Source organism: Oreochromis aureus, linkage group 9 (genome assembly GCF_013358895.1).
Source record: "Oreochromis aureus strain Israel breed Guangdong linkage group 9, ZZ_aureus, whole genome shotgun sequence".
NCBI lineage: Eukaryota > Metazoa > Chordata > Actinopteri > Cichliformes > Cichlidae > Oreochromis > Oreochromis aureus.
Window position 1 is genome coordinate 17,291,509 of NC_052950.1, and position 25,738 is coordinate 17,317,246.

Consider the following 25,738-nt stretch of genomic DNA (forward strand, 5'->3'; position numbering starts at 1 on the left):
AGGCTGCATCTGGCCCAACTTTCCAAGGTTGCCATGCATGACACAAAAAGTACGCAAAGTACGACTACGAATATAATGGATGTTATCCTTCATTTCTGTGCACTCATATTTGGTGGAATTTTTAGGACCGTTTAAGTACCATAAGAGTTTAATGACTCACTATGAGGATGTGTTTACTCTCCTTTTTTCTTTGAGGATTTAAGGAGTAAAACTAAAATTCTTTCCTGGAGTTTATAAGAACTCGTTCGACCTGATGACGGGGACAATGAGGCGTATTGTATTACAAAATTCTCCCAAGCGCCTCATCCATTGAGGCCAAGTTGTTTTTGTTTCTTTTCATTTTGGCTTATTTCTGGGGAAATTTTCGAACAAAACTGCCTCGAGCTTTAGGGGGTAAAAACTCCTCTTTTGGCGCTTTTTTTCCCCCCTACCAGGTTGAAATTCAGAAAGCGCTAACTAAAAATAGCAGAACAAGGTGTGATACACTGGGGTAGAAAATAGAACAAGTGCACCAAATCATTTTAATTAATATAACAGCATTTCCATGGATACCCTTCAGAACTTGCGTATCTGTAAAAAAACCCCACACAAAATCTTTCACCAGTGCATTTAATAAACACTTTCCTAACATAGGTGTGCTGCCCTGACAGTGTGAATATGCCACAGGCCTAGAAAGAGTCTACCGACAACAAAATGCATCTGTTTGCTGGACTCCATGTAGAATTTCAGTAGCATGCTATAGAGCAAACAAAAATAAATGGCATATTCCATACTCTCAAGTCATATTTTCACATTTTTATCGTACAGTTACAGTACAATGTGTATGAAATATCCGTGAAAAAGTATACAATCTTTTTCTTTCCTATCTATGAATTATAAAAATAATTGTCTGTGTATTCACATATTCAAAATGTCCAGCGGTTTGCATAATAGTTTGATTGGATCAATGTCTCTGGTCTCCGTCACTATAGGCCTGTGAAAAATGAAAGACAAAAACATCAGTCTCCTAGAAACCAAAATCAGACACATTTAACCGCTAATAAGAATAATAACTGGGGCAATTACTTTGAAACAGCCGTTTAATATTTGAGCATGTCATGGACAAACATGAGGTGGAAAATTAGACTTGGTGTTGCCCAGTGGAGGTTCCAGTGACCATATTTCACAATATGGAAGAGTTGTGGGAGAGCGGTGAGCTTTGAGTTTGGTTGCTGTGGCAATGCTCTGGCCTCTCTGATAGCCAAGCAGCAGCAGCAGCCTGCTCTCAGATCTGCCTCCAGACTGGCACACTGACACTGGGAGCTGTGGGCACCTCCGGAGCCACAAGAAGGAGAACCGCAGACAACCTCAAACCAGACAGACTTTCTCCTTCTCCCAAATGTTGACGCTGTGACTTGACGCTGTCTGCTGCGTGTAAACTCACAACCCAAGTGACTTAATGGAATTGGGCAACAGAGTCCCCGCGTCTCCACACACAGGCAGCCTCCGCCAATCGCATTCGAGAGCCGCTGTGCCCTCCATTTAGCCTGTGACTGTAACTGAATGGCCCGTAAATGAAGGTGGAGGCTACCAACTGGCCCATTGGTAGTTATTTGGGAAACATAATGTGGCTCTAAACATGAGCTCATTGACAGACGCTGAGGCTCTCTCAGTTTGAAGCAGTTACTCACAGCAGCAGAACTCTCGACATAGTTTGCAAGCGGTGGCAAAATTATGCAACACATTATAAAGGGAGACTGTCTCTTAAGGTTAAAACATCTACCTGTTCAGATTCTCACCTGAAAACACGGATCTCTTATTGGCGTCTCGTGAACCACCTGTGAGAGAAACGAATAAAGAAAATGTGTCACGCAGGACGACGGCTCTTATTTGAAGTTGCAGTAATACAATACAATTAAAGTTTATAGGCATTTGTGGCTTTGACAAAAAAAATTATTAGCATGATTCCTTTGAAATATCTTTTTATACATATTTTTTTTTTTAATCTTGGGACTGGATAAAAAAAAGCAGATCTTTAGCCCATAGTAGGTGTCACATTAAGCACTAGGCTGGCAGTGAGGTTGGCATATTAGTGCTGAGCTCATTTAGCACCACCGTATTACCCATTTACTGCACTACACTATGCACACATGTAGACTCTGTTTCACAGGCATGGGTTAAAGTAAGCCTAGTCTTGGTTTTGGACTCATTTTTATTCTTTTAGTCCAGGACTAAGATGAATCCAAGCTTAAACCTGTCAGATAGCCTTTCTAAAGTAATCTGTATTATATATATTCAATACACATGCAAGTAAATCAGAATTTTACTAGTATTGCACAAATTTATATATTGTCAAAGTGCAAGCTGCACTCACAGCCTGACGCTACCCTACGGCAAAACATAAGAAAAATATCCATGCTTTTCCCCCCAAATTTTCTAGCTTTATTTCTTTTTCCAATACTTCTCCTGGCTTCTCTGCAAATTTTATGACTTTTCCAGGTTTTTTATGATCATGCAAACTCTCGTAGTCTAAAACTTTAACTATAGCTTTACACTAAACCTATAAAACTATAGCCGACAGCTAGTTTTGCTAAGTACAAAGAATGAAAATAAGAGGGAAAACACTTGCTTACTAATATTTCTCATGTGTCAGATTTTGCACACAAACAGCAAAAATGACAGGACCCAGTTTAGCTTTAGCCGTGTTAGCAGACAGAGACTTTAACCTGAAGCCTTTCTGTGGAGTTTGGTTCAGTCTGTTAGCTCTGTTCTAAACTGGGGACTTGTCCACGGTGCACCCTGCAAGTTACGCTATAACAGCTGGGATTAGGTTCTAGCCACCTCGTGATGCTGAGCCCGACAGGCAGAAGAAAATGGATGGATTTTAACCCAAAATAGCCAGCTGCAGTTTCATATTTAAGAGCGGCAAGATAGAAAACATAATGAGCTATACTAAGGAGATGCATGTTGTTTTGTTACATATATGTAAATGAAGGTCACTGACTATGTCTCCATGCATGTAAACTATTTAGTTCTACACTTCCTGCAAGAAAAAAAAAAGATCCAGTGACATGTACCCCATATTGAAAAACACATACAATGAGAGCACTTCAATTTGTTTTTATCTGAAAATGATTTGAAGCAATTCCTAAATAAGCAAACATTAGAAGATTGCTTTGTTTATAGGCTGTGATCTTTTAAAAATCTTTTTTTTCCCCAATCGCATATTTAGCTGTCAGTGCAGCTGCTGTTTAACAGTATTATTTCATAGGTCAAAAAATTCCCAGGAAAAAAAGAATTGGATAAAGAGCGCAAAAGTGCTCTCTGAAAACAATTTTAATGCCTTACACTGACTAATACAATCGCTCACATGCACAAATGCAAAGGCACACAAACCAGATTTCAGTGAACAGTCCCAGTGGGTCCTCTCTCACGCCAGAAAGTGCTTTGTCACGTCTTGTGGCTCTTTTTCTCTGTCAGTCTCCCTCTCCCCTGTCTGAGCCACGTCTAATTCAATATGCGGTTCATATCCTTTCTCAGCATTGCCATTACTACTGCCAAGACTTAGAGCAGACCCCCAGGGGCTATTAGGAAAATCCATCCATTTATTGTGCAAGATACACATTTGGCAAAACAACGGCCCTCTAGAGGAACTTGTCAGAAGAGTTATATTTCCATGTGACAACCATTCGCCTGCTTGATCTTTTGTTTGACTGGAATTCTTGTTTCATAGCATCAATGAAAGCGGTCTTTTTAAGCCCCACATGCACTTAATTTTCACTTTGTGTAGCTGATGATTCTTTGTTTGCTGAGAAAACAGGGCTTAGTTAATTTCAGAGCGTTGTCTTTTATCATTTAACTCATTCATAAATTGGAAGCGTCTTATTTTTGGCTAAGCAGCCGCAGGACCTCAGTGTGCCAGTGCTGGTCTGTACATCCAGCACATTGGTCCACTTCAAGAAGCTTTGACAAATACAAGAAAGGATAGCGTGAGATTTGGTTTGGACACTTGATCAGGTTGTAATTGTGGAAACATGTTGATCCATTGGATGTCCCAAAAGGAAAAGATTTCATCGAATTTTGTCTGATTTTTAATGATCCAAGGAGAATTTATCCTAATGCTTTAAATATTCCGGGCATATTCATGTTTCCCCAGAGGACGAATCTTTCAGTTTGCATGGGATATTTCATGATTTACTCATTTATTTGTTCGTTTCATGCGCTGTCAGGAAATCTTCAGAGAGCGTATTCATGCTCTCAGTGACATAAACCCTACTGGTTTTGTCTTGACCCTGTCGCCTTATGTCAGTGCCTGTATTGGAATAAGTATTAGAATGTCTTACTGAGTGGCTCTATAGTATAACCCAACTTAAAGGTCCCAAATCCATTTGCGGTTACTTCAGGAAGGGCTACCGGCTGTGGTGACCCCTTATGAATAATTGCGCAGCCAAAAATAAAGTCTTCTACTGATAAGGCTGTTATAACATTTGAAGCGTTTCAGTCCAGTCCATTTATATTTCTGATACAGCAGACCTGCAGGAATATGTAATGTTTACATGACTGATTTGTCGTTTAATGCAGCTACAATAACTTAAAAGTCTCTCAGGACCTAAGACATTTATCCATATGTTAATCAGTCATAAGGCAGTATAAACTTGACAGTTTCTTAGCGGATCACAGTGAATTGAAAAGTACTTGGTTTCACTCTGGCGAGCATGTGATTATCAGACCATACCACCACATGCACTCATTTGATTTATGGACCAGAACTTTCAAGGAGGTCTGATTTAATTCTGCCATGTTCAAAGCCAGAGTAACACACTGCACCGCATCCAAGCCAGGCCATTACTTTGACTCGATTTATGACTTTTTAAGCAAAAAAAACAAAAAAAAACCCTTCACATCTATCCGTTGGATTTTGATAAAGATATATCTCCTACAGGTGCCAGGAAAGGAAATTGTACATGACAACATCCCACCCTTTCAGACCCTCTCCAGGATTTCGCCCTGTGATGAAATATGGGAATTATCATGAGTCAGCCGTTTTGCTCCGTTGGAGAATTTTACAAGGAATATTTTTCTATTGCCAGTTTAATCCAACAGTTAATCATTGTGGTAAAATGACTGTGCAGTGATGAAATGAACCTCACGTCTCCCAAAGAAAAAAGAAAAAAAAATCAGTGGAAAGGTAAAAACATTAGAGGGCCAGATTTGTAAACTGTGCAAATAAGAGCTTCTGAAAAATTCCCAGTAACTGAGATGCACTGTGGATTTTTGGTCTCCCCTGCATGAGGGGAAAAATGGAAGAAGAAAGGTAGAGCAAGAAAAGCAACTCACTTTTATCCTGTTCTGGAGGGTCCAGGATGTCACTGTCTGTGTCACTAGGAATATGCCAAGGCTGTCTGATGGCCTGTAACTGCTGGTAAAACTCATCCTAAAATGGAAAAACAGAACATAATAGAGCAGAAATGATAGAGGATGGTAAAATTTATACTCTGCAGATATGGACAGAACAAAACAGAAATGGAAAACACGATTAGGAAAGACAAACTAAACCAGCCTGTCCGTTTAGCGAATTTAAACTCTTAAACAAACTGAAAACGGAAACAAATCTTCAACCTGTTAATGGTTGTCATTGTATTAATGATTATGTATTAATAATTGTATTCATTATTGAACATTTGGAACCCTAACCCATCAAAAAGTGCAAAAGTCAAGAAATAACAATGTACAAAACTAGTTGAATACCAAGAACTGTGTCTAATGAGCACATATGTACGGTAAAATATATACTTTATATGCAAGAAGCCATTGCTTATGTCTTCATATTTTGCTTCTATGGAGCCAAACTTTCTCTCCATTTTTAAAGAGCCATAGTTGTCGAGCATTCCTGAAGGTCTTTCAAAGTTTTCTTTGGAAATTGGCTGCTTTTTCACTTTCTTCAGTCCAGTCCTTGTACCAAACCATTTTCAGAGGAATGTTTACTCTTGGTTGTTAAGTCGCTGACCTATATTAATAGGTCATTGAAGCCCCCTCAAGGGATGAATCAGTGTTGTGCCCTTTAGAAGTAACAAAACCAGAAAAGACCTGACACAGGACCTAAAAGCTGCTTCTGGCCCATCAGCTGATCTACTGTTCACTGAAGTCTCCTCAGAAATGGTCTCAGTGGAAGAGTGGCTGTTAAGAACCATTCTTAAAGAGGGGAAACAATAGCTGAGGTACTCAAGTTACACAAGATCTGGACTGAAAATCAGTAGCAACAGGTCTTGTGAGTTAATGAATAAAATTTGGCATTTTTGGTTCAAATCATCATCTATATGTACGGAAGACTTTAGGAGAGAGGTGCAACAGTGAACGTTTACATCCTATCTGTGAAACACAGTGGAGGCTCTGCAATGGTTGGTGACTGCGAGGGACCTTGGCAAAGTTGATCCAATAATGAAAGCAGATGATTTTAAACACACCGCCAATGCAGTAAAAGCCTAGATGTAAACAAACAAACAAACAAAAAAACCCACAGTGAAACCCTAGCAGTCCTGGATTGGCCTCCCCAGAGCCCAGAATTTAACATTATTGCATTGTGGCATCATTTTGACAAAAAAAAATAAAACAGAAAGATAGCTAACATCCAAAAAAGAGCTTTGAATGTCCTTCAAGAAGCCTAGAGAACTATTCCTGAATACCAAAAACTTCCTGCTAAGTTCCTGTTAAGTAAATGTAATGCTTTGGGTGCTTGTTCCCATGTTTGAGTTTCCAGTTGAAGTGGCTACACAAATAAAGGAACACAAGAAAGCTAGCATTTATATCATTTGTTTTCTCTTTTAAGAGGTTAAAGATTCTCTCACTCTGGAACCTGGCCTTACTTTAAGGCTTCAGTTCTTTTACCTGGGACCAGGTGGCCTTAATAAAAGCTGACTGGGTGCAGTAGTGTTTTGGATAATGTGACTAGGTGTCAACTGGCATAACTGTCAGATTACACAAAGGCATTGTAAAATTCCTGCCCCACCATTAATAAAACCTTCAAAAAAAGGCTCATATTTAACAGCCCTGCTGTTAAGTAGATCATGAAAGGAATATAAGAAAGAAATCCCAATGAAAGTTCCCCTTTTATGCCAGACTCATTTTTCCACAGTGAAGTGACATCCTACTGTACAGACCTCCACGACTTTCTGCTAAACCCCACACGAAGTGCGTGTGTGCCCGCAAGGATTTGCACATGTGTAATATTTTGTGCTCTGGTGATCTCGCTCATATTTCTTTCTGAGAAAAGGTTCTCAGCTTCAGTGCCCGGCTTTACTTTTTTGGCTTTCAGCACACAAGTTCACTCTCAAGATACTAAAACCTTTTCAGACCATGACCCAATTTTTATGACAGTTTTATCCTTGCAATGTGAAATATAACATGTAGAACTACATGTCTCATTAAGTGCTTGCATGACTTATAAAAAACAAAAGTTTCAGTGTGGGGTCTTACCTCAGACAGATAGGCCCGTAGGCTGGCACCAAGGGTGTCTGTGCTGCTTAGCCCCGGAGGGGTGAGCAGCGGTCGGGTAAGTATTGGCTGACTTGTGGGTGTAACGGGGCGGCTCCGCGACCTCCTGAAGGTCACCTCTTTATAAGATCCAGAGTTAAAGGTGGAGCGTGTCAGCAAACTATTTGGGGTTATGGGTCTGCTGGGTGTTCTGGGGGTTTGAGTCCTGCTCCCAGGGTTGCTAGGAGACTGAGTCCTACCCATGGTGAGGGTCGTGGTCTTGGGGCTAAGCAAGGGGAGGCCCACACCACAAGATTTGCCCGTAAGGCTACCAGCTGGAGACTGGGGCCTGGACACCAGGCTGGGGAGGGGGAGTGTGTCAGGTAGAGTTCTGTGGCGCACTGGGGTGTGGTATAGGCTGCTATGTGGATTATTGGAGCTTCGGGTGGTCATCTTTCCTACTTCTGCCAGCTTTGCCAGGTCCTTCTCAACCTCTGGAGAAAGAAAGGCAATAATCCAAGTCAGTATCCAAACGCTTAAGGAGTGAGTTTCCTATTTAAATCCTATAGTATACACACACATTGAAATAAAATTGACTTTGTTTAAAGCCATGAAAATGCCCATAATACTTTTTAAGATAACTCCCCCAAATAACTCTGGAAAAGGAACTTTTAACATACCATCAGGCTTACGTCGAGTTTTATTCATCGACTGATTTGACTAATGATTCACAAACTTTACTGAGCATTAATGTGGGTGAGACTGCTTGGGTTAATCCCCTTTCTCGGCAATGATGACAATAGTTTATAGACCTTATAAACTGTGGTGAATCCAGCTTCCTCTGTCAGAAAATGTCCCAAGTTGATACAGTAAGTACAGCAGGGCTATATTTTTTCCCCTCTTCCTGACAAAAACACATTAGCCTGCTGCTCTGGTAGTCTCGAAAACATTTTTGTTTATTAAAAAACGCAACGCTGCCAACTTCTGTGATCAACATCTGGGTCATTTTTTCCATGTTTTCTGCTTTTGTTCCAGATCTTGGCAATCGGGATTCAACAAACTGGGAGTTATCATTTAAGAGGCATGATTTAGAGGAATGACTCACTCGAGGTAGAGGGTACTTCTGGAAAACTGTGTATGTGTGACGTTAGATAAATAACAAGAGCAAGCAACACAATTATTCCACAAACTCAGACTCCCATGTTTTTGAGCAAATTTCAGTTTTCCTGGGTTTTACAAACAACATTTGCAGAAAACATGAAACATGTGCTTCTATTCACTGACAAATATCCATTTAGTATGCAAACAGAAAATGCCTGTAATGCTATCCTAAATTTAGCTTTTGGACATTACTCCGGAAGATTCTGTTTGTTTAAAATCAGACTGTGCTGCACAAAATCCTTTGGGGATCAAATGCATATAATTATTTGACATGCCTGAGTGGATTGCTGTTTATGTGCTTAAGCAGCTCAGCGTGCATAGAAGTAAACCTTCATTTGAGACACAATGCTGAACATATGTTGCTTGTTGTTGGTTTTATGTGTTCACTAACTTGTGTCCTGCGTGATGTTATGTGTGTGTCTGTGAACCGTTAAACTTTACAGACGTAATAATTTCTAAATTATAAGAGCAGCGGGTTCTCAAAGTTTTACTGACTGAAAGCCAACACACACTCGCAGGACGCTTCATTAGGTACACGTGTTCAGTTTCTTATACTGCAGCTGTCTCATCAGCCAATTGCATAGTAACAATTCAATGCATTGAGGCATTAGAGGCAGACAAACTGTTGGTGTTCAGAAAGATGGCTGAAACCTGGTACTGTTGGTGCCAGATGTGCTGTTGGCTGAAACTTCACACCCTGAGCACCAGGATTGGAAAGAAGGCTGATTTAACCTGGTATGGCTGTTGGTGCCAGATGTGCTGGTCTAAGTATTTCACAAACTGAAACTCTCTCGAGTTTACATAGAATGCCCTGAAAAAAAGAATATATCCAGTGAGCAGCAGTCTCAGTCTAATGTCAGAGGTTAAGGGAGAATGGCCAGACTGGTAAAGCTCTTAGGAAGGCAACAGTAACTCAAATAACCTCACATTACAACCAACATATGTAATCTCTCTGAATACACAACAAATTTAGCCTTGAAGTAGATGGGCTACAACAGCAGAAGACCACCCCTGTCAGCTAAGAGAATGAAACTGAGGCTATATTTCGCATGGACTAGAAATCCGACAAAAGAAGATTGGAAAAAGTTTGCCTGGTCAGATGAATCTCATTTTCTGAAATTTCAGAAATTGGCCCATTAGTAACAAATGAACATTGTTTAAATGCCACCCCTGCCCAAGTATTGATGCTGACTGTGTCCATCCTTTTATGAAAACAGTGTACCAATCTTCCGATGGCTGCTACCAGCAAGATCAAACTGATCAAACTTCTATCATCTTAAACTGGTTTCTTGAACATGACAGTGAGTTCACTCTACTTAAACGACCTCCATAGACATTAATAGTTAACCCTTGGAATGTGCTGGAATAGGATGGATGTGTCGCCAATAAAAGCTGCATCAAGTCTGTAATGCTAACATGTCATGAACCTCACAAATTGTCCTGTATGTTTGTAATGTGTCATTACATAAATTGAGATTTATGTTGTAGCTGTCATTTTTGGATTGGTTTAAGTTTATAGTCACTCTTAGCAAAGTTTAGTTGACTATGAAAACTAAAACAGGAAAGCTGAAATGGATGAAGGAGGAAGTGAGACGGGGAGAGGAGAAGGTGGTGGCCTCAGAGGCTAATATTGAAAGACAATGACAGTGACTGCCCAAAAGTACTTAAAAGATAGTCCGGGCTGAAGCAATAGCAGCACTTCTGAACCAACCAACAATCTTGAATCCTCAGTTCATCTCAAATTCATATAAGATATAATTTTTCAAGACACTGTCCAACATTTCTTCTATCACTACACTAACACACAGAAAAAAAATCAATAAAACAACAAAAAAATAAAAGAAACAAACCAACACAATGACAGAAAAAGGCAACATCTGTGGAGTTGAGAGTAACTTGGTCACTGCTGAGGACGAAGCAATCAAATTACGGTAAACACTCAACCGTGCATGCTGTTCAAGGCAGGTCTTGACATCAGCTTTTGGCAGTGGCAACGCTGCTGTATGTACTGTAACTGTGTGCTAACCTCCACAGCTGGATCTTGACCATAACACCAAAGGATAAATAAGTGAATACCTTTAGACTGCAGTGAAATAAATAATACAAACGTGCAAAGTAAAGTACAGCATATAATGATTTCCCGCTTTAAGTCCTTAATCACCCACACACTATGTCCACCCACACTGATGGCTGATATTATTTTAAAAAGCTGTAAACAGGATGTATTCCTTAGTTCCGGTGTTTCCATAAAGCTTATATTTTCATCTTGAGGTATTTACCAGTATAATGATAAACACCACATGTTTTTGCTCTAAATACCCCCCCACCACCACACACACCACACACACCACACACACAGAAATGGATGTTCCACTCCAGCTACCTAACAGTAAAGAGTAGCCTATGAGAGGCAGTTTTATTTTTAAATTGACTTTGTTAAACACAGGAATACTTTAACATATCTCAGTGACACTGATATAAAGAGACATGCCATCAAAATTCATATACTATGAACCTTGAGTTTGAACCCAAACGCGAGTAACAACAACAGGGAAAAGAGGGTAGAAAATGAGACAGAGGAGGACAGAAAGGAAACGAGAAGAAATAGAAACAGATCTATTAAAGTCTTTGATCCAAAAGCAGTTGCATGTGGTGAGCGAGTACAAGGCCCTAGCACGCTATACGACCATTCAGAACTCATGAAATCTTTATTGGATCCTTCCACTGAAAATAAACAAGTGCGCTAAAGACATGTCATTTGTCAGCGGGCTTACAAGTATACAATATACTGTTTGCCTGACGAAATTAAAACGCTACCCTTTTGTCCTTGGATTGATAACGTACAAATAATGTGAAAGAAATGCACATTCCTCACATGGTGTGAATGGAAGTAAAATTAAAAGTTGGCAATGCGGTCTTGGAAAAATTCTTGGGATTATTTACTTTTACTCTGACGAGATATTCCTGGCTCTAAATGGGGGAAATTTTCTTTTACAAAAGCTTTTGTCACTGATGAATTGAGCAGTTTGCAATGTTTTGTACAACGCATGAGGAGGTTATAGGTATTATATAAACACAGCTTTCAGACTCGGGCCCCTCCCTGGCCTCAAACAAGCGAGAGTGAGGGAGCAAATGTGGTCAAGCAAGCTAAAGAGTGAAAGGCAAAGCAGTGAATCAGGAAGATGAAGGATTGTTTCCTGATTGTTTCAGGGTGGTTTTGTTCAAATAAAAACAGTCACACCTCTGCACCAGCTCAAGAGAAAGGACCAAACGCTGATGGAGTGCATGTTTCATGACTGGAGGGGAATGAAACCACCGTCGCCAAAAAAATCCCCCAAACACAGCAAGTTCAGAAGAAAATACAGACAGAGGAAAGGGTGTCTGCATGTAAATACACAGCCGCACACTTCAAGGTAATAACTGAGTGGGATTATCCTTGCATGAATCTACAAAATTATGTATATTAAAACACTTGAAGTGTGCTAATACATTAGCTACTTAGGTATTACAGACATTTTTATACATAGAGCCTCATTTTCAGAGGGCCAAAAGTAAATTTAGGCAAATAAATGATCTGAACTTGATTTCGTGTTGAGTTTGCATTTTTGAACTAGTTATTCGCACAAACTCTCAATACGGGGTCCAAAGAGATGTTGATGCAAGTAAAGGAGGTCAGTATTAGGCTGATAAACCTTAAATATTAAAACTTTAGAAGAGGAGATATCAGCAATCAGGCTCAGCAATACTAAAATGCCAGGTAGACCACAGAAGATGACTAAAACGGCTAAAGACATATAGCCAAGTCAAAAACACTCTTGAGGAAGTAGGTGTATCATTTAAAGTTCAAGTCTATAAACAAGAGACACTTTCATGAATGTAAATACAGAGGGTTTATAGTAAGGTGCAGACCACTGGTCACACTCAAGAACAGAAAAACATCGAAAAGAGCCTGGACAGTTTTAGGGGGGGAAAAAATTGTCTCCAAACCGAGATTAACTTGCACTACAATGATGGGAAGAGAAAAGTGTGGCGAAGGAGAGAAACAGCTCATGACCTGAAGCATACCACATCATCCGTCAAACATGGTGGAGCCAGTATTGTAGCATGGTCATGTATGGCTGCCAGCAGAACCGAGCCACTTGTGTTTATTGATGATGTGACTGCTGATAGAAGTAGCAGGATGAATTGTTAAGTGTACGGGGCTACGCTCTCTGCTCCGATTCAGCCAAATGCTGCAAAAGTCATTGGAGAGCGATTCACAGTGCAAATGGATAATGGCCTGAATCGTACTACAAAAGCAGCCCAAGAGTTTCTTAAGACAAGGAAATTGGATATTCTTCAACGGCCAAGTCACTGACCTGATCTCAACCCAACAGAGCTTTTCAGCTATTAAAAACAAAACTGAGGGCAGAGGGACCCACAAGCAAGCAGCAACCATAACGCAACTGTAAACCGTAAAAATGATGTTAGTTTGTCCAATTACCTTTGAACCTCTTAAAATGGGGGACTATGTAATTTCTAAATGATTAATCCAATGCTTTTGTTAAATCTCTTGAATTAGACTAAAACTGAAAGTCTGCAATTCAATCACATATTGATTGTTTGATATAAAATACCCTGTAGTGGTGTACAGATGCAACATTACAAGAGACCATGACCCTCTTGGGGGACACCCCCATAGGGTTTAAAATCTGGGACTCTCCACCAGTTGCTCTTAGAACTGAAGAAGCTTCTCCGATGAGAGGTGAAACGTCTTCAAGAAACTTAAAGAAGTCCAGACGCTTTTCTTTCCAAGCTCCTTAGACTACGATGACCTGGATGACTGAGGACCTTCACAGACAATCTCAGTGAGCACTAACTGAATATATACACTTTTTAATCAGAGTATAGCATCAAGTCACTTAAACTTGTGGGATATTGATCTGGTCAGTTAAGTAGCAGAGGGGGTTAATAATCAGCTATGGCTGCTTTGGCCTCCCAGCAACATTTTTAAGCATGCATACAAGCATGTAGAGGCCATACAGACTACTGACTACTGTTTTGAGTTGCTGAAATGAAAAATTAGCAAAATATACTTGCCTGCCACATCATATTTTCATTTTGTGTTTCTTTTGGTATTTTTGAATCATTGAATTCAGCCCCTCTATATGTTGATACTTTTCATTTCCATCAAATGATGTGGGATCCTTTCGTTCCTAACACATTACCCAGTGTACCCATATCAGTGTAGACATCCAGCATGATTTTTTCCCCATTGAGATTTGATGTGTTTTCAATGTGTTCCTTTAACTTTTTGAGCAGCGTGCATGAGAAAATGTCACAAATACAAACACAAACTGGGGAAACAATAGAAGCTCAACAGTGAGGCTCTGGCTCATAACGTGAAAGAGATTAACAGCTAATAAAGGCTTTAAAAACTTGAATTAGCTTGTTTAACAGCTTCTACGAAAGGCCTGCTGGGAATCATCAGGCTGACTAGTCAGTATAAAACTAGAAATCAATAACATGTGAAAATTTGGTACATTTTTAACACAAACTTTATCTTTTTTTTTTTTTTTGGTGTGTATTTAGTGTCATTTACAGATGAGCTTAGAAGGTCAATCCAGCTGTGACCACTGCTGTTTGACAGAAACGAATTCACTCAGTGTGACCAACATGTGTTTAATATATCTGGTATGCAAAGGCATGTATGAAATCTTTACACACTGTGACGCTGTTAAACAGAGTGGGAGGACGTGCATATACAAACAAGTGTGTGACACATGAGGGTAAATGGCAAGTCTCTCCCTGGCTTCCATTCCACACTTTCATCTGATTCATACTTGATCTTCATGACAACAAAAGCAGTCTCTGAGTCACCCAGACGTCACATATATCAAAGCTCAGCCTTGGACCACATTAAGAATAATCATTTCCAAATTGCCACACAAATTCCATTTCATCAGACAAATAACGCTCCAACAGAGTCAGCCTTCGATCGGCTCGTATTGACTCAGCAGCGGGAGTGAGAGTTATTAACTGAACCTGTCAAAACTGAAGCTCAATAGCATTCCTGGCATGTGGAAAATATTTTAATTAGTTTTATTTACTCTCTATAAAGCCCAGGAGGAGCAGAGGGAGATAAGAATATACATATCTTACTATACTAAGCACACAAGATGCTATATAATTCATTCCCGTGTTATAGATTCATTTGTTCCTGTGATTTAAATAATTCAAAGCCAAAAGATACATCCTGTCCTCACGTTTTGGTTGTGTGTGTGAGTTATATAAGAGTGCCAAAAGAGCAGAACACCCTGTGCAAATAGATGATAATTTCCCTGATCAATAGCTTATAAGAAAAATGTTTAAACCAAAACAGAGAATAAGATAAGCAATCGAATTTTGCCAAAACAATCTCTCCCCTGAGCTGGATGAATACCATCAGTCTTTTTTTGTTGCAGGTGAGTTGAGTGCATACAGAGAGTCTACACTGACATGAAAAAATATTCAGTAACTTCAGTCCACATCCACATGTCTGGATGGTTTACTACAGGGCTTTTAAGTGGGGGAAAAGGCTTTTGCATAATTTGGGGGTTTTATTTTTACTGGAAGTAATTTTTCTCATTAAGACGAATGCTCATATTCTCCACTCTTATGCCATCATTGTGGACGTGGATGCGGATATAGACAGCTGCAAATATCACGGGTAGATGCTCTTAACTAACTGTTAAGAAGTTAACTGTTCGCTGTTCACATATGCATTATATACATTTGAAGGAGATTGATCCAAAGTCAAGGTAATTTTCTTTCCAAGAGTTATTGTGCATTTCTTTAAAGACAAAGTAAACAGATGCAGTGGTAACGGACGTCTTCACATGCTATTCTCAGATTCAGATCTCTATTTGGATTTGTGGTTCATACACAGTCGATGCCCTTTGTCCACAGTCACAGTGTGGATTTCATTAAAAAACTAACAAACTGCAATGAGCTTCATGTTCAGACCAAATTTAAGCAAGCAGACCACCCTTGTGGAAAGTGCTCTTATATAAAGCAGTGTATAATCAGCCAATTATTATTGTTTCTTGGTGACACTACCTCATGTAAGAGTGACCATCCCTGTGCACTCATTTCATCACTGGCCACTGAGAGAAGGTGAATTGTTTCATGAAACCACATTTGGAAAAGGGTCGCTGCTTGAATTTTAACACTTTGCATATAAGTCATTGATCTTTGACGTTTGTATTTTAGTATTAAAGCGAGAAAATGAATTAATCAAAACATGCTAAAACCTTTATACAATGTAATAAAATGGCTCATTTTTTCTTTTTCTGGCTAATCCAGGGCTCCATAAGTCTTAGTTTTTAATTAACCAGGAAATTCCTTCCACCAAAAGCTGTGTATTCTTTTACTGGATAGCCCCCCACCCCTCCCACTGATCAAGTGCTATCTAAATCCCCTTCAGTTATATAAGACTCTATAGTTTTGCATGCCTGCATGTGTGCATGCTGGCACAGTGTTTTTGCTTTCAAAGAAAGGAGGCTTTTTGATCTGCCTGAGTCTCACAATTCATCATTATAGCTAATATCACATACAGACGCACACACACATAAAGCACGCAAACATACACATACAACTGCCTACCAGCAAGCTGTTTGCCCATGTTCTCCAGCTCTTTAGAAAAGAGGGAGTCGCCCAGTAGCAGGCCCGTCTGCCCGACAGAGCTCCCACCTCTCACAGCCTTCAGATCAGCCTCCCAGACAGCCTGACGCTAGTTAGCAAGGAAAACAGAAAGAGAGAGAAAGTCACATGAGAAGAAAGACCCTTCAATTAACTCTTTATATAATTTTCAGCTTTTGCTGGAAATATCTGAGCCATATCTGCTGGGGGAAAAAAAAGAGCCAATTATTATTTTACGAGCTCAAGAAAAACACAAGAAACCACAGCAAGTGTAGATGAAAGCATACATCATGGAGTGCACTGTGTTAACTGAGTGCAGGGTGCTAGACAGTCAGTAGTGGTTCAGAGCATTTTTGTGTAACTATCAGTAAATCTATAGGAGCGTGTATGCACACCAGTCTGCTGGCAACGAGCCTGGCAGCAGCAAATCTCGCGCTGCCAGTTACGGAGCAATAAATCAGCCACTTTGAATAGTTTCCAGAGTTCGCATGACACTTTTTTTTTTTTTTTTTTTTTTTTTTTTTAAATAGAGATGATCATATTCTAAAGCATATGAAATGAAAGAAATAAAAAGGCAGATTGGATCACTTATGTGTAGTTGCTGTGTTTGGCCTGTTTTGCTCGTCCCTATCATGGCCAAGTGTATGATTTGGAAAGGGACCTGTTAGACAGTCTAAACTTTGCCAAGTTCTTTAATGGCAGCATGCCTAATCCTCCTATTTTTTTCCTTTGATAGGACGCAAGTGGCCAGATGATCTGTTAAGTCAGTGGACCAAGCGTACATGAGCTCCAAGCACAGGTGAACAATAAAACCTGTCAGCCGTAATTCCACCTCCTGTAAGTTTGGTTTACACTAGATAAGTTATGATACCTCTGATGCCAGCACTTACATCATTTGATGTGCTAAGCACTTAATGGGAGACAGAGCTGACTAGACAAAGTGCTGACACAGAGTGAGGTTTGGAGACATCTGGTGATATACATAGAGCGAGGCTTCCAGCGGTCTTTAAAGACAATCCTGGGATAATCCCTTCATAGCAAAACCCGAGCACACGGCTGCGCAATATCACTAAAACAGTGAAATAGTTCAAAATGAAAACATCTTGCAATAATTTTTATGATTTTTATTTTGAAGTGCGAGATACTTGATCCTATGCACGACAGACTATGAACATAAAACACAAGCCACAAAGTCCAACCTCAACAGAACAAATGTCAGAACACCTGTGACCACTGGAACCAAACCGATTCCACATGAAATCCTAGTCGAGGCTAATTGCTTGAACAAGGTTATAAAAGAACACCTGTGAACACACACTTTCCTCCTGGGTTATATCTAATACAACATAGCTGAGTGTGGTAAAAAATAAACAGTGTGAATGGGAGCGTAGGAAGAGCCGTGTTACCAGTAACGGAAGATGGAGTTGGTGACCTCACACAAACCTCCTATTTGGAAAAAAGACAAGCAAATGCTTCTGATTCGGCGAGAAGAATATCTGGTGGTGTCGGGCGCTGCGACGGACACTGGATAAAGTCAACCTCAAAAAAGCCATTACTCATAAAACTGCAAGATTTAACTTGGCCGAAGGACGAGAAAAGAAGCCTGATGAAGTGCAGAACACGCTTTGGTCAGTTAAAACCAAAATAAATTTGTGTGGATCTGATGGTTTCCAGCATGTCTGGCGTGAACCTGGCCAACAACACCACAGAGGAGTGCATGAAACAAGGATGTGTGAGTGTAATGTTATGGGACTGCATGAATGTCAAAGGTGCATGGACGGTCAGGGCAACTGAACACTAAATGGTGTTTTCATTCAGTAATTGGGCAGCCACAAGAAGCTTGAGAGGAAAGGAATTTTACAACACGACGTGTTCACAAACGCACAGCAGATAGCAATCTTTACGGTGAAAACTATGAGCTGGATAACCTCTCACTAAAATCCAACAGATCCGTTGGAGATCTTCAGTAATAAAATCCCTGCAGCAAAGAGCGACTGAGAAGAACTGTGTGAATAATGAAAGAGTGAAAAACTGGCAACCATCAAACATAAAGGTGGGCAGACAAAATAGCCTATTAAAAAAAAAAGAAGAAAAAAATAAAGAAATCTCACGAATCAGAATTTTGCATTGGGATTGTCCTTTTGGGTTAAGAAGTGTAGTTCTTAACACATTCGTCTTGCACAAGAAAGATCCCCTGTTGGATTCTGGGACACAAACTCAGGGGGTCGCCATACTCCTAATGCAGGTCCCATGCCTGGATAAATGGGAGGGCTGCATCATGAAGGTTATCCTTTGTAAAATCTGTGCATTTTAGTATTCTTACACAAAGGGGAGGTTTACACAGTTTTGTTCTACTGTAACAAGTTAAGCTCCCCTCAAAGAGTGCAATGCTTAAAGGTAGGTGTAGTGAAAAACAAGGGAAGCTGCTATCCTCTGATAAATGACAGAAGATCATTCCCAGGGTCTCATTGATCTTCATGCCTGTCAGATACATAAGGCGTTCTGTGGTCACAGAGCCACAACACCCAAGCCAATGTTTAATTACAGTCCTCATAAAGCAGCAAGGCGGGTTGAGTGCTACAAGTGAATCCCCCTCCCCAGCTTTATTTCTTTCCCTTTGGTGGTATCTCCCTCAATCCAACAGCATGACATCACACTGTCCTCCTCTTGCCTTTTTTACTCCGCTCTGGCAAACAAGGCCACCAACAGATTCCCAGTTTTAAGTGGACTTTACATTTTAAAGCCCCGGTGCTTCGGAAATCCAGAGTCCAAGTTGATTATATCAAAGATCAAATTTATCGTGGTGCCTTATTAAAGAGCCCGGTTTTATAAGAGCTTTTGATATACAATAGATCAACTATTATTAGCAACATCTACAGCGCAACATCTGCATTGAGTTCTAAAGCTCTGCTGTAATCAGGACCTTATATCCTGCAGACAGCAGACTGGAGGCCGAGGCTGATGGGACTCCACAGTCCCAAAGACCAGGAAAACCAAGCAAGCCTGTAAGAAATTCACCTCGTCAGACAAGATCAATAAACAAACAGACAGTGCAATGAAAATATGACTGTTATTTCATTGAGCTTGGTGAAGTCATACTAACAAAGTCACCTGGAAGATGTAATAATGTATCAATATGGCATATTTGGAAATCATGTACAAAGCAAAAATGCTACACAGGAGATGTTGGGGCACAAAACAGACTTGATTACACGGTGAGACGATACAACAGAATGATGGAGAGTGGTTTCATTTAGCCATGGTTTAGAGCATCTATTGTAAACAGTGCATGACGTGGGATATTTTAATCCACGCGGCCGAAAACACGGGAAGGAATGGCTTTTCATTTGCAAAATAAAAAGTGATTTTGCAATGACTTATAGTGTATTAATGTCAGTGGTGCAAAACCTAACTGGTATGATCTCCCTCCCACTATGATAAAACTAAAGAAAGCTTAAAGAGAAAAGGGGAAACCCTTCTGGTAAAACTTCTGGCTAACTAACAAACATGGGTCTTGTTTCTTACAAAATTGATTCCATGTTGAGAGCAAACAAGACAGAAAGAGAGAGGATAGAAGTCTAGAGTCAAATATTTTATAGCCTGCATGTGTGGAGCTATACGTGTGTGGTCAGCAGTAATAATCACCACAATCTGGGGTTTGGTCCAACATGGCCCCTCCACACAACAAGGACTGCCGGGGATGTGTGCATGCAGTCACGGGGGTTTGAGCGTACTGCTGGCTTTGCGAGCACAATTGATGGACTCTTGTTGTGGTCAGGCCCGGGTTGCATAGGGACTAATATACACAAAACACATACAGGACTTTGCACCAAGACACACTCTATTTGAGCATCTCTCATTTCAGCTCATTATTTGAGGCTTTTAACTGCTTCACTTGACTTATTGGGGCTCCTCTGGGTTATAAATGCTCTGGCTGATAGGACTTGCTACTACGACTGTTTGGGGTGTTTGGACTGCACTAAAGGTACTGCAGTTCTCCTTAAACACAAGTGGATCACTCCATATAAAATCTACTAAATTTGAAGTCAAAAAGTTCCCACCAAACCACCTTAGAATCAGCTTCTTTTTTTTTCTTGGTGCTATAACTTTACTATGTTTAAAGAAGTAAAACAAAAGTTTACCTTCATGATATAGCTTTGCGCTTTAATCATCAGGAGATATATCATAGTTCTTTCTGTGTCATAATAATCTGAAGCTGACTGATTTATTTCCAGGCTGATTTTGTCGGCTGCTATCAGCTACTTGATGACATATGAATATCGGTGTTTATTTCATTTTTCTGAAGTGTTAGCAGGGCACAGTGGTTAGCACTGTCGCCGCACAGGAAGAAGTTCCTGAGTTCAATCCCACCATCAGGCCGGGGTCTTTCTGTGCGGAGTTTGCATGTTCTCCCCGTGTTTGCGTGGGTTCCTCCCACAGTGCAAAGACATGCAGTTAGTGGGGATAGGTTAACTGATCAATCTAAATTGCCCATAGGTGTGAATGTGAGTGCAAATGGTCGTCTGTTTCTGTGTGTTAGCCCTGTGACAGACTGGCGACCTGTCTAGGGTGTACCCCGCCTCTCTGACAGCTGGGATAGGCTCCAGCGCCTCCTGCGACCCTGAAAAGGATAAGCGGAAGCGAATGGATGGATGAAGTATTAGCATTTATAAAAGCTGATTAATGAGAAATGTAAAAATTAAAGAAGAGACAAGAGAAACAACCATGTTATGAGCGTTGGCATTACACAGTTTGGCCACCAGAGGGCACTTTGTTACCTGTTCGCAAGACACGCATGTGGAATGCCACAAAGACAACCGACTGATCCGAGCAGAGTTGGGCAGAGCGTAAACAAGTACACAAACAACTACACATGAGAATTTTAGTAAAATGTATCTGTCTTGTATGTCTGAGAGAAAAAAAATATCGGCAGTCATAGCGGAATTTCAGATTTTTTAAAATGGCCAAATATCGGTATTTATCTTAAAAAAATCTATATCAGTCGAGCTGTAATAACAATTTTGTTATATAGTCATGTTTTAGCGCTTGCAAAATGGCATGTCTGTGAAATAAAGAAACATCTTTAAAATTCTGGCCACACACTGGCCGGGATCACCGAGGGTGTCAGCATCAATGGACAGTCTGAGTACAAACTAGAAGATGAGGACATGTGTCACAGCAATCGGAGGTTAGTCTAGTGATTAAAGGCCAAAAAAACTGTTACAAGCTCATGAGTCAACAAAGCAGCAACCTGCAAAACAACTCTCTTCTTTTCACCCTTTTCTTTACTACCATGAAGAGTTTTGGATCAGGCAGTGGATCAGTCACATCCTTTGCTACTTCAGCAGCAGCAGGAGATAACCGCCGACTTTAGCCTTGTCTGTACCTCGTTTCCTTCATACTCGTCTTTAATTTTGAAAAAGCTTCCTCGGTTAGAACTATCAACGACCGAGCTCCTGCCAGAAGCCAACAATGAGGAGCTTGGCCTGAGCTCTCTCTGCAGTGCGCTCGCACAAAATACTGTGTGCCAGGTGGTGTAAAGTAGACCTGCTGCATGAAAGACACTCTGCGGACCCTTATTTGGTGTGAGATTAGTCTGGGCATAGTGAGAGCTGACATACTTGCTTAAAACGGGTATCACATGCCAAAAGAAACTCATAAAGTGAAGCATGACATTTTTCTCTCTGTGAATTTTCATCTCGAGCCTCATGAACCCTTTATGTCATCGGGCCTCAGGGTTCAAGCTCTGGTAAGCCAGTGCATTAAATACTGACGAGGACCCAGCCAGTCCTGTGTTTTTGATAGAATCAGGTGTAGTGATGGGTCAGTGCTGTACAGCTGAAAAACCGTGTGTATTCTGGGGAATGGGTTTAAAACAATATTATCTGAAGTGGAAAGAAACAAAAATAGGGTGATATATTCTGTCATATCCTTACATGGATTAATCAGCTAAGCTTAACACTAAGAAACAGAATTTATTACAGGTTTTCTAAATAACTCACTTTGCTTTTGCAGCCCCATCTAAGTTGCATGGCTGTGGGAGAATATGGGATGTGAGAGTTAACACTCACACTTTTAATGAATTCCTGTTGTTTTGGCTTACAGCAGAATCACCTAATGGATTTTATGGACTTGCATACAGAGCTCAGAGGCTCACTCATCCAACCACAGCCAAAAGCAGACAGGATATTGACAATAACACAGTTAGGCTTTCACTCAAGTGCTCCAAAGACCGACTTTATGACACATTGCCTGTTCTTAAATCAGAGAAAAACAACAAAAAGTGTCAATAGAAGTGCAAATGAGATGATTCTTTACAAGAAATAGATAAACATTGGCTCTAAAGCTCAAAGAGTCTGCTTCTTGTCCTATGATGCTGGGCGAGGTTTCAGCATCTCCCATGACTCTAAACTGGAAAAATGGAGGAAAAATAAATAGATGGATCTATTACAAGAAATTCCCTAACAGAAATCTCTCCATCATTGTAAGCGAAAATCATTTTAGTGCACAGGCAAATAAAGAAAAACAGAAAATCCTGTAAATCCAGAACAAAGCTTTTGGCAGATTACACCAGCACTTGCGTTGTGTGGCTACGCTGTGCGATTTGCTCAGATGACAACCATACATGCGTGTCTGTGGAGGTGTGGGGAGCAGACTGTTGCCAAATATAAAAAGCCATACGGTGTATCAACTTTAAACTCAGCCAAGATTCCTTCGGAAACAAAAATAAACCCTCATAACGGTTCTGCTTCGCATCTCTCTCACACACACAGCACTGCATCACATTAATTATCTTATTTCCAGCATACAAGTGAGCAGTTTCCCTTGGCGTATTTTACGATGGTAACACCCATACCACTCAGAGCAAATCTGATTAACACATATCACTTAACAGTTACAAAGGAAAGTGGGAGAATTTGGGGGGGAATTTACGCCTGGCTATTGCTTTAGGAAAGAATTTGTCTTTATGGGGCAATTATCACCTAAAGGGAGCTGGCAGAGGTAGGAGACTAATAATGATAACCGTTAAGAGTGTTTACTTTCCAACATCTCCAGGGCATTTACTGCCCAAACCAGGGCTTGTCTACAATACAGGGCTCTATTTTATTTATGGACAGTTGTAAATGCTAATAATAAAATATGACTTCAAACTTTTAAAAGTCGCCAAAAAAAAGTACAAAAATGCAATGACCAGTGCGACAAGAGAGGAAGCACCAAGACACTTTTCTATCAGTGTAATGAAATCTTATGTCTTTACTCTGTGCAATATAATAATAACTTTATTCGAGTTATTTGTCATACTGTACTCCCACCCCCCACCTCCCGCCAAATAAACCATAAAAGAAAAAAAATTTCCACACTGCTTAGTCATTTTACTCCACAAGCCCCTGGACAACCAGCTGAACTTACAAGCTATTACAAATTGCATTTGCCTTTTGAAGAAGGCCAAATATAAGCAATTAAGCACAAAACAAGCTCGGTTACCTGCAGCACTATAGGTTACAGGAGATATTTGCACTTGCAGGGTCCATATGGGACCTATTAGCGCACTGTTCTCTAAGTTGCCAGACAAGGCTTAACCTGTGAAGATTGCAGTGTAGCAGCAGGATGGAGTGTCTAATCCCTTGTTGCACCCAGCTACAAACTAATGGTTAAATCTGGATGTGAAGGTCATTGAAAAGGAGAAATGAAAGGCACAGGCTAAATTGATCGACTTAACTCTTTCAGATTTATTAAAACTCTGTTACTCTGTGTTGGTTGCGGTCAAGCCTCAGCTTTTCGGTTCTAAATCCTTCTGTACGTTGTGTCAAAGAAAACACTTGTAAAATGCTGGGAATTAGTATGACTGGCATGTTAAGGTCCAAATGTCTACAGTTTCAGGATGGAGGCTATTGTATTTGGCTTAATCCGTCAGAGCTCCGACTACTGCTTTAGTCCTTCAGTTTCTAAAGGTCTGCTCCCAGTTAGTCTGGAGCCTCTCTGCATCTGCTCCACACACGGAGCACTGGCTCCTTTCTTTCTTAAAAAAAAAAGCAGTAAAAAGCCTTGTCTAACACTTAGATTGGGTAATTATATTTAAAAAAAAAGGTATTGGCTTTTCGGAGAGGTAATTGTACAAAGGTACCGGCGTCTTAGCTGAACGCTTTATTAACAGCATGTGCCTTTGTCTGAGTCTGGTGTGCGCCACGTAAGGCCACTATAGATTTCTTCCCTGAAGCGTCTGAGGTTTATCACGCCGCTTTGCTATTCAACAAATCTTTGTGTACCTACTGTAACAAAGAAATATTTAGATCCATTAAATACCATCTAAATCTGCTGCGGCTGTTACGTCGCTCGATATTCTTTTCCTGTATTCCTTTCAAACTGCACACAAGTGCCGTGAAAGGCAAGCAAAGTGATACAGGGAGAGTTTTAATTGGGGCTGTTTAGCGCTATCAGCTGTTGTGTAAGCTGAAATGCCCACATGAAGATGGATCACTTTTACTCGGGCCTTGTTCTGTTAACGAGGGGCTCGAGGTGGTTTCGAGACAATAGCAGTCGAGGAGGAGAGAGCGACGAGGTAATTGATGGTTGTAAAGCGATCTTAATTGTTTGGTGATGGATGTAGGGAGGACACTTACAGAGCTTGACATCTGAGATAAGGTGTCGCATTCCTGGAGTCGTCCCGCCACTGTGTCCAACCCGGGCAAAGGAGCTGCTCCAGACGATACGCACAAACGAGGGAAAAAGGAAGGATAAAGCAGAGTGCAACGGCATAAAGATTTTATATATTAAGTATGAACTGCAACTTACAAGATATATCAGGTACAGCTTGTTCAGATATGTGTGGCCTATGCTCCTCTTCTGATCTGCTGTCTGATAGTGTGTCTCCCTGCAACCTGGAAAACAACACACAACATAAACTTGCACTGCAGCGCATGTTTGGAAATTGAATGTCAGATAACAAAAAAACAAGCCAGCCTCAATCAGTCTGAGGTGATGAGACAATGAGGAAATGTTTAGCGAAACGTTCGGCGAAATCTGGATCGACACGAGGTCGGTTTCAGGTCACAAACTTTTTTGTTTTTGCTGAAATTAAATCTGAATAATAATGAAGAAACGACGGTAATGCATGAATAATGAATAGATGATGTGTACATCGGCAGTAGCACCTCCACTATCCCTATTGCTTATAAAAAACACAAAACTGAAGAAGAAGAAGAAAAAATAAAAACTGGCACGCAGCTACTATTTCCCTGACATCATTCAGTTACTGTTTTTTATCAGAATGTGTTCCAAGCCCCTATTGCTTTTTTTAAAGATAACACCGTGGACTAAAATGGAAGTGGGTCTGAGAGATTTGGCTGTCTTAAGGTAGCAAAAGATTTGGGCTGCCCAGAGATAGTGAAGTAAACTGCAGATGAAAGACAAACAGCCTTTTCTCGTTTCACCTTTCAGCGAGAAGAGAAAAATGCTACTTTAAATGCAT

The 25,738-nt window shown here is 40.4% G+C and overlaps 1 protein-coding gene across 2 annotated transcripts in view; it reads right to left on the reverse strand.

Annotated features, from left to right (window-relative positions):
• Nucleotides 1-601: 601 nt before the first annotated feature.
• Nucleotides 602-25,738, reverse strand: part of c9h8orf34 (chromosome 9 C8orf34 homolog) — a 70,607-nt gene continuing 45,470 nt past the window's right edge. The window contains exons 9-15 of one of the 2 annotated variants that reach the window (XM_031750004.2): nt 25,063-25,148; nt 24,891-24,964; nt 16,234-16,360; nt 7,453-7,943; nt 5,317-5,413; nt 1,779-1,817; nt 602-973 (exon numbers count right to left, since the gene is read on the reverse strand). In XM_031750004.2, the coding sequence (XP_031605864.1) occupies nt 966-973; nt 1,779-1,817; nt 5,317-5,413; nt 7,453-7,943; nt 16,234-16,360; nt 24,891-24,964; nt 25,063-25,148 (922 nt within the window). In that variant the 3' untranslated portion in view covers nt 602-965. Of the gene's footprint in view, nt 974-1,778; nt 1,818-5,316; nt 5,414-7,452; nt 7,944-16,233; nt 16,361-24,890; nt 24,968-25,062; nt 25,149-25,738 lie in introns of both variants that reach the window. The other variant, XM_039617190.1, reaches the window with a different exon arrangement.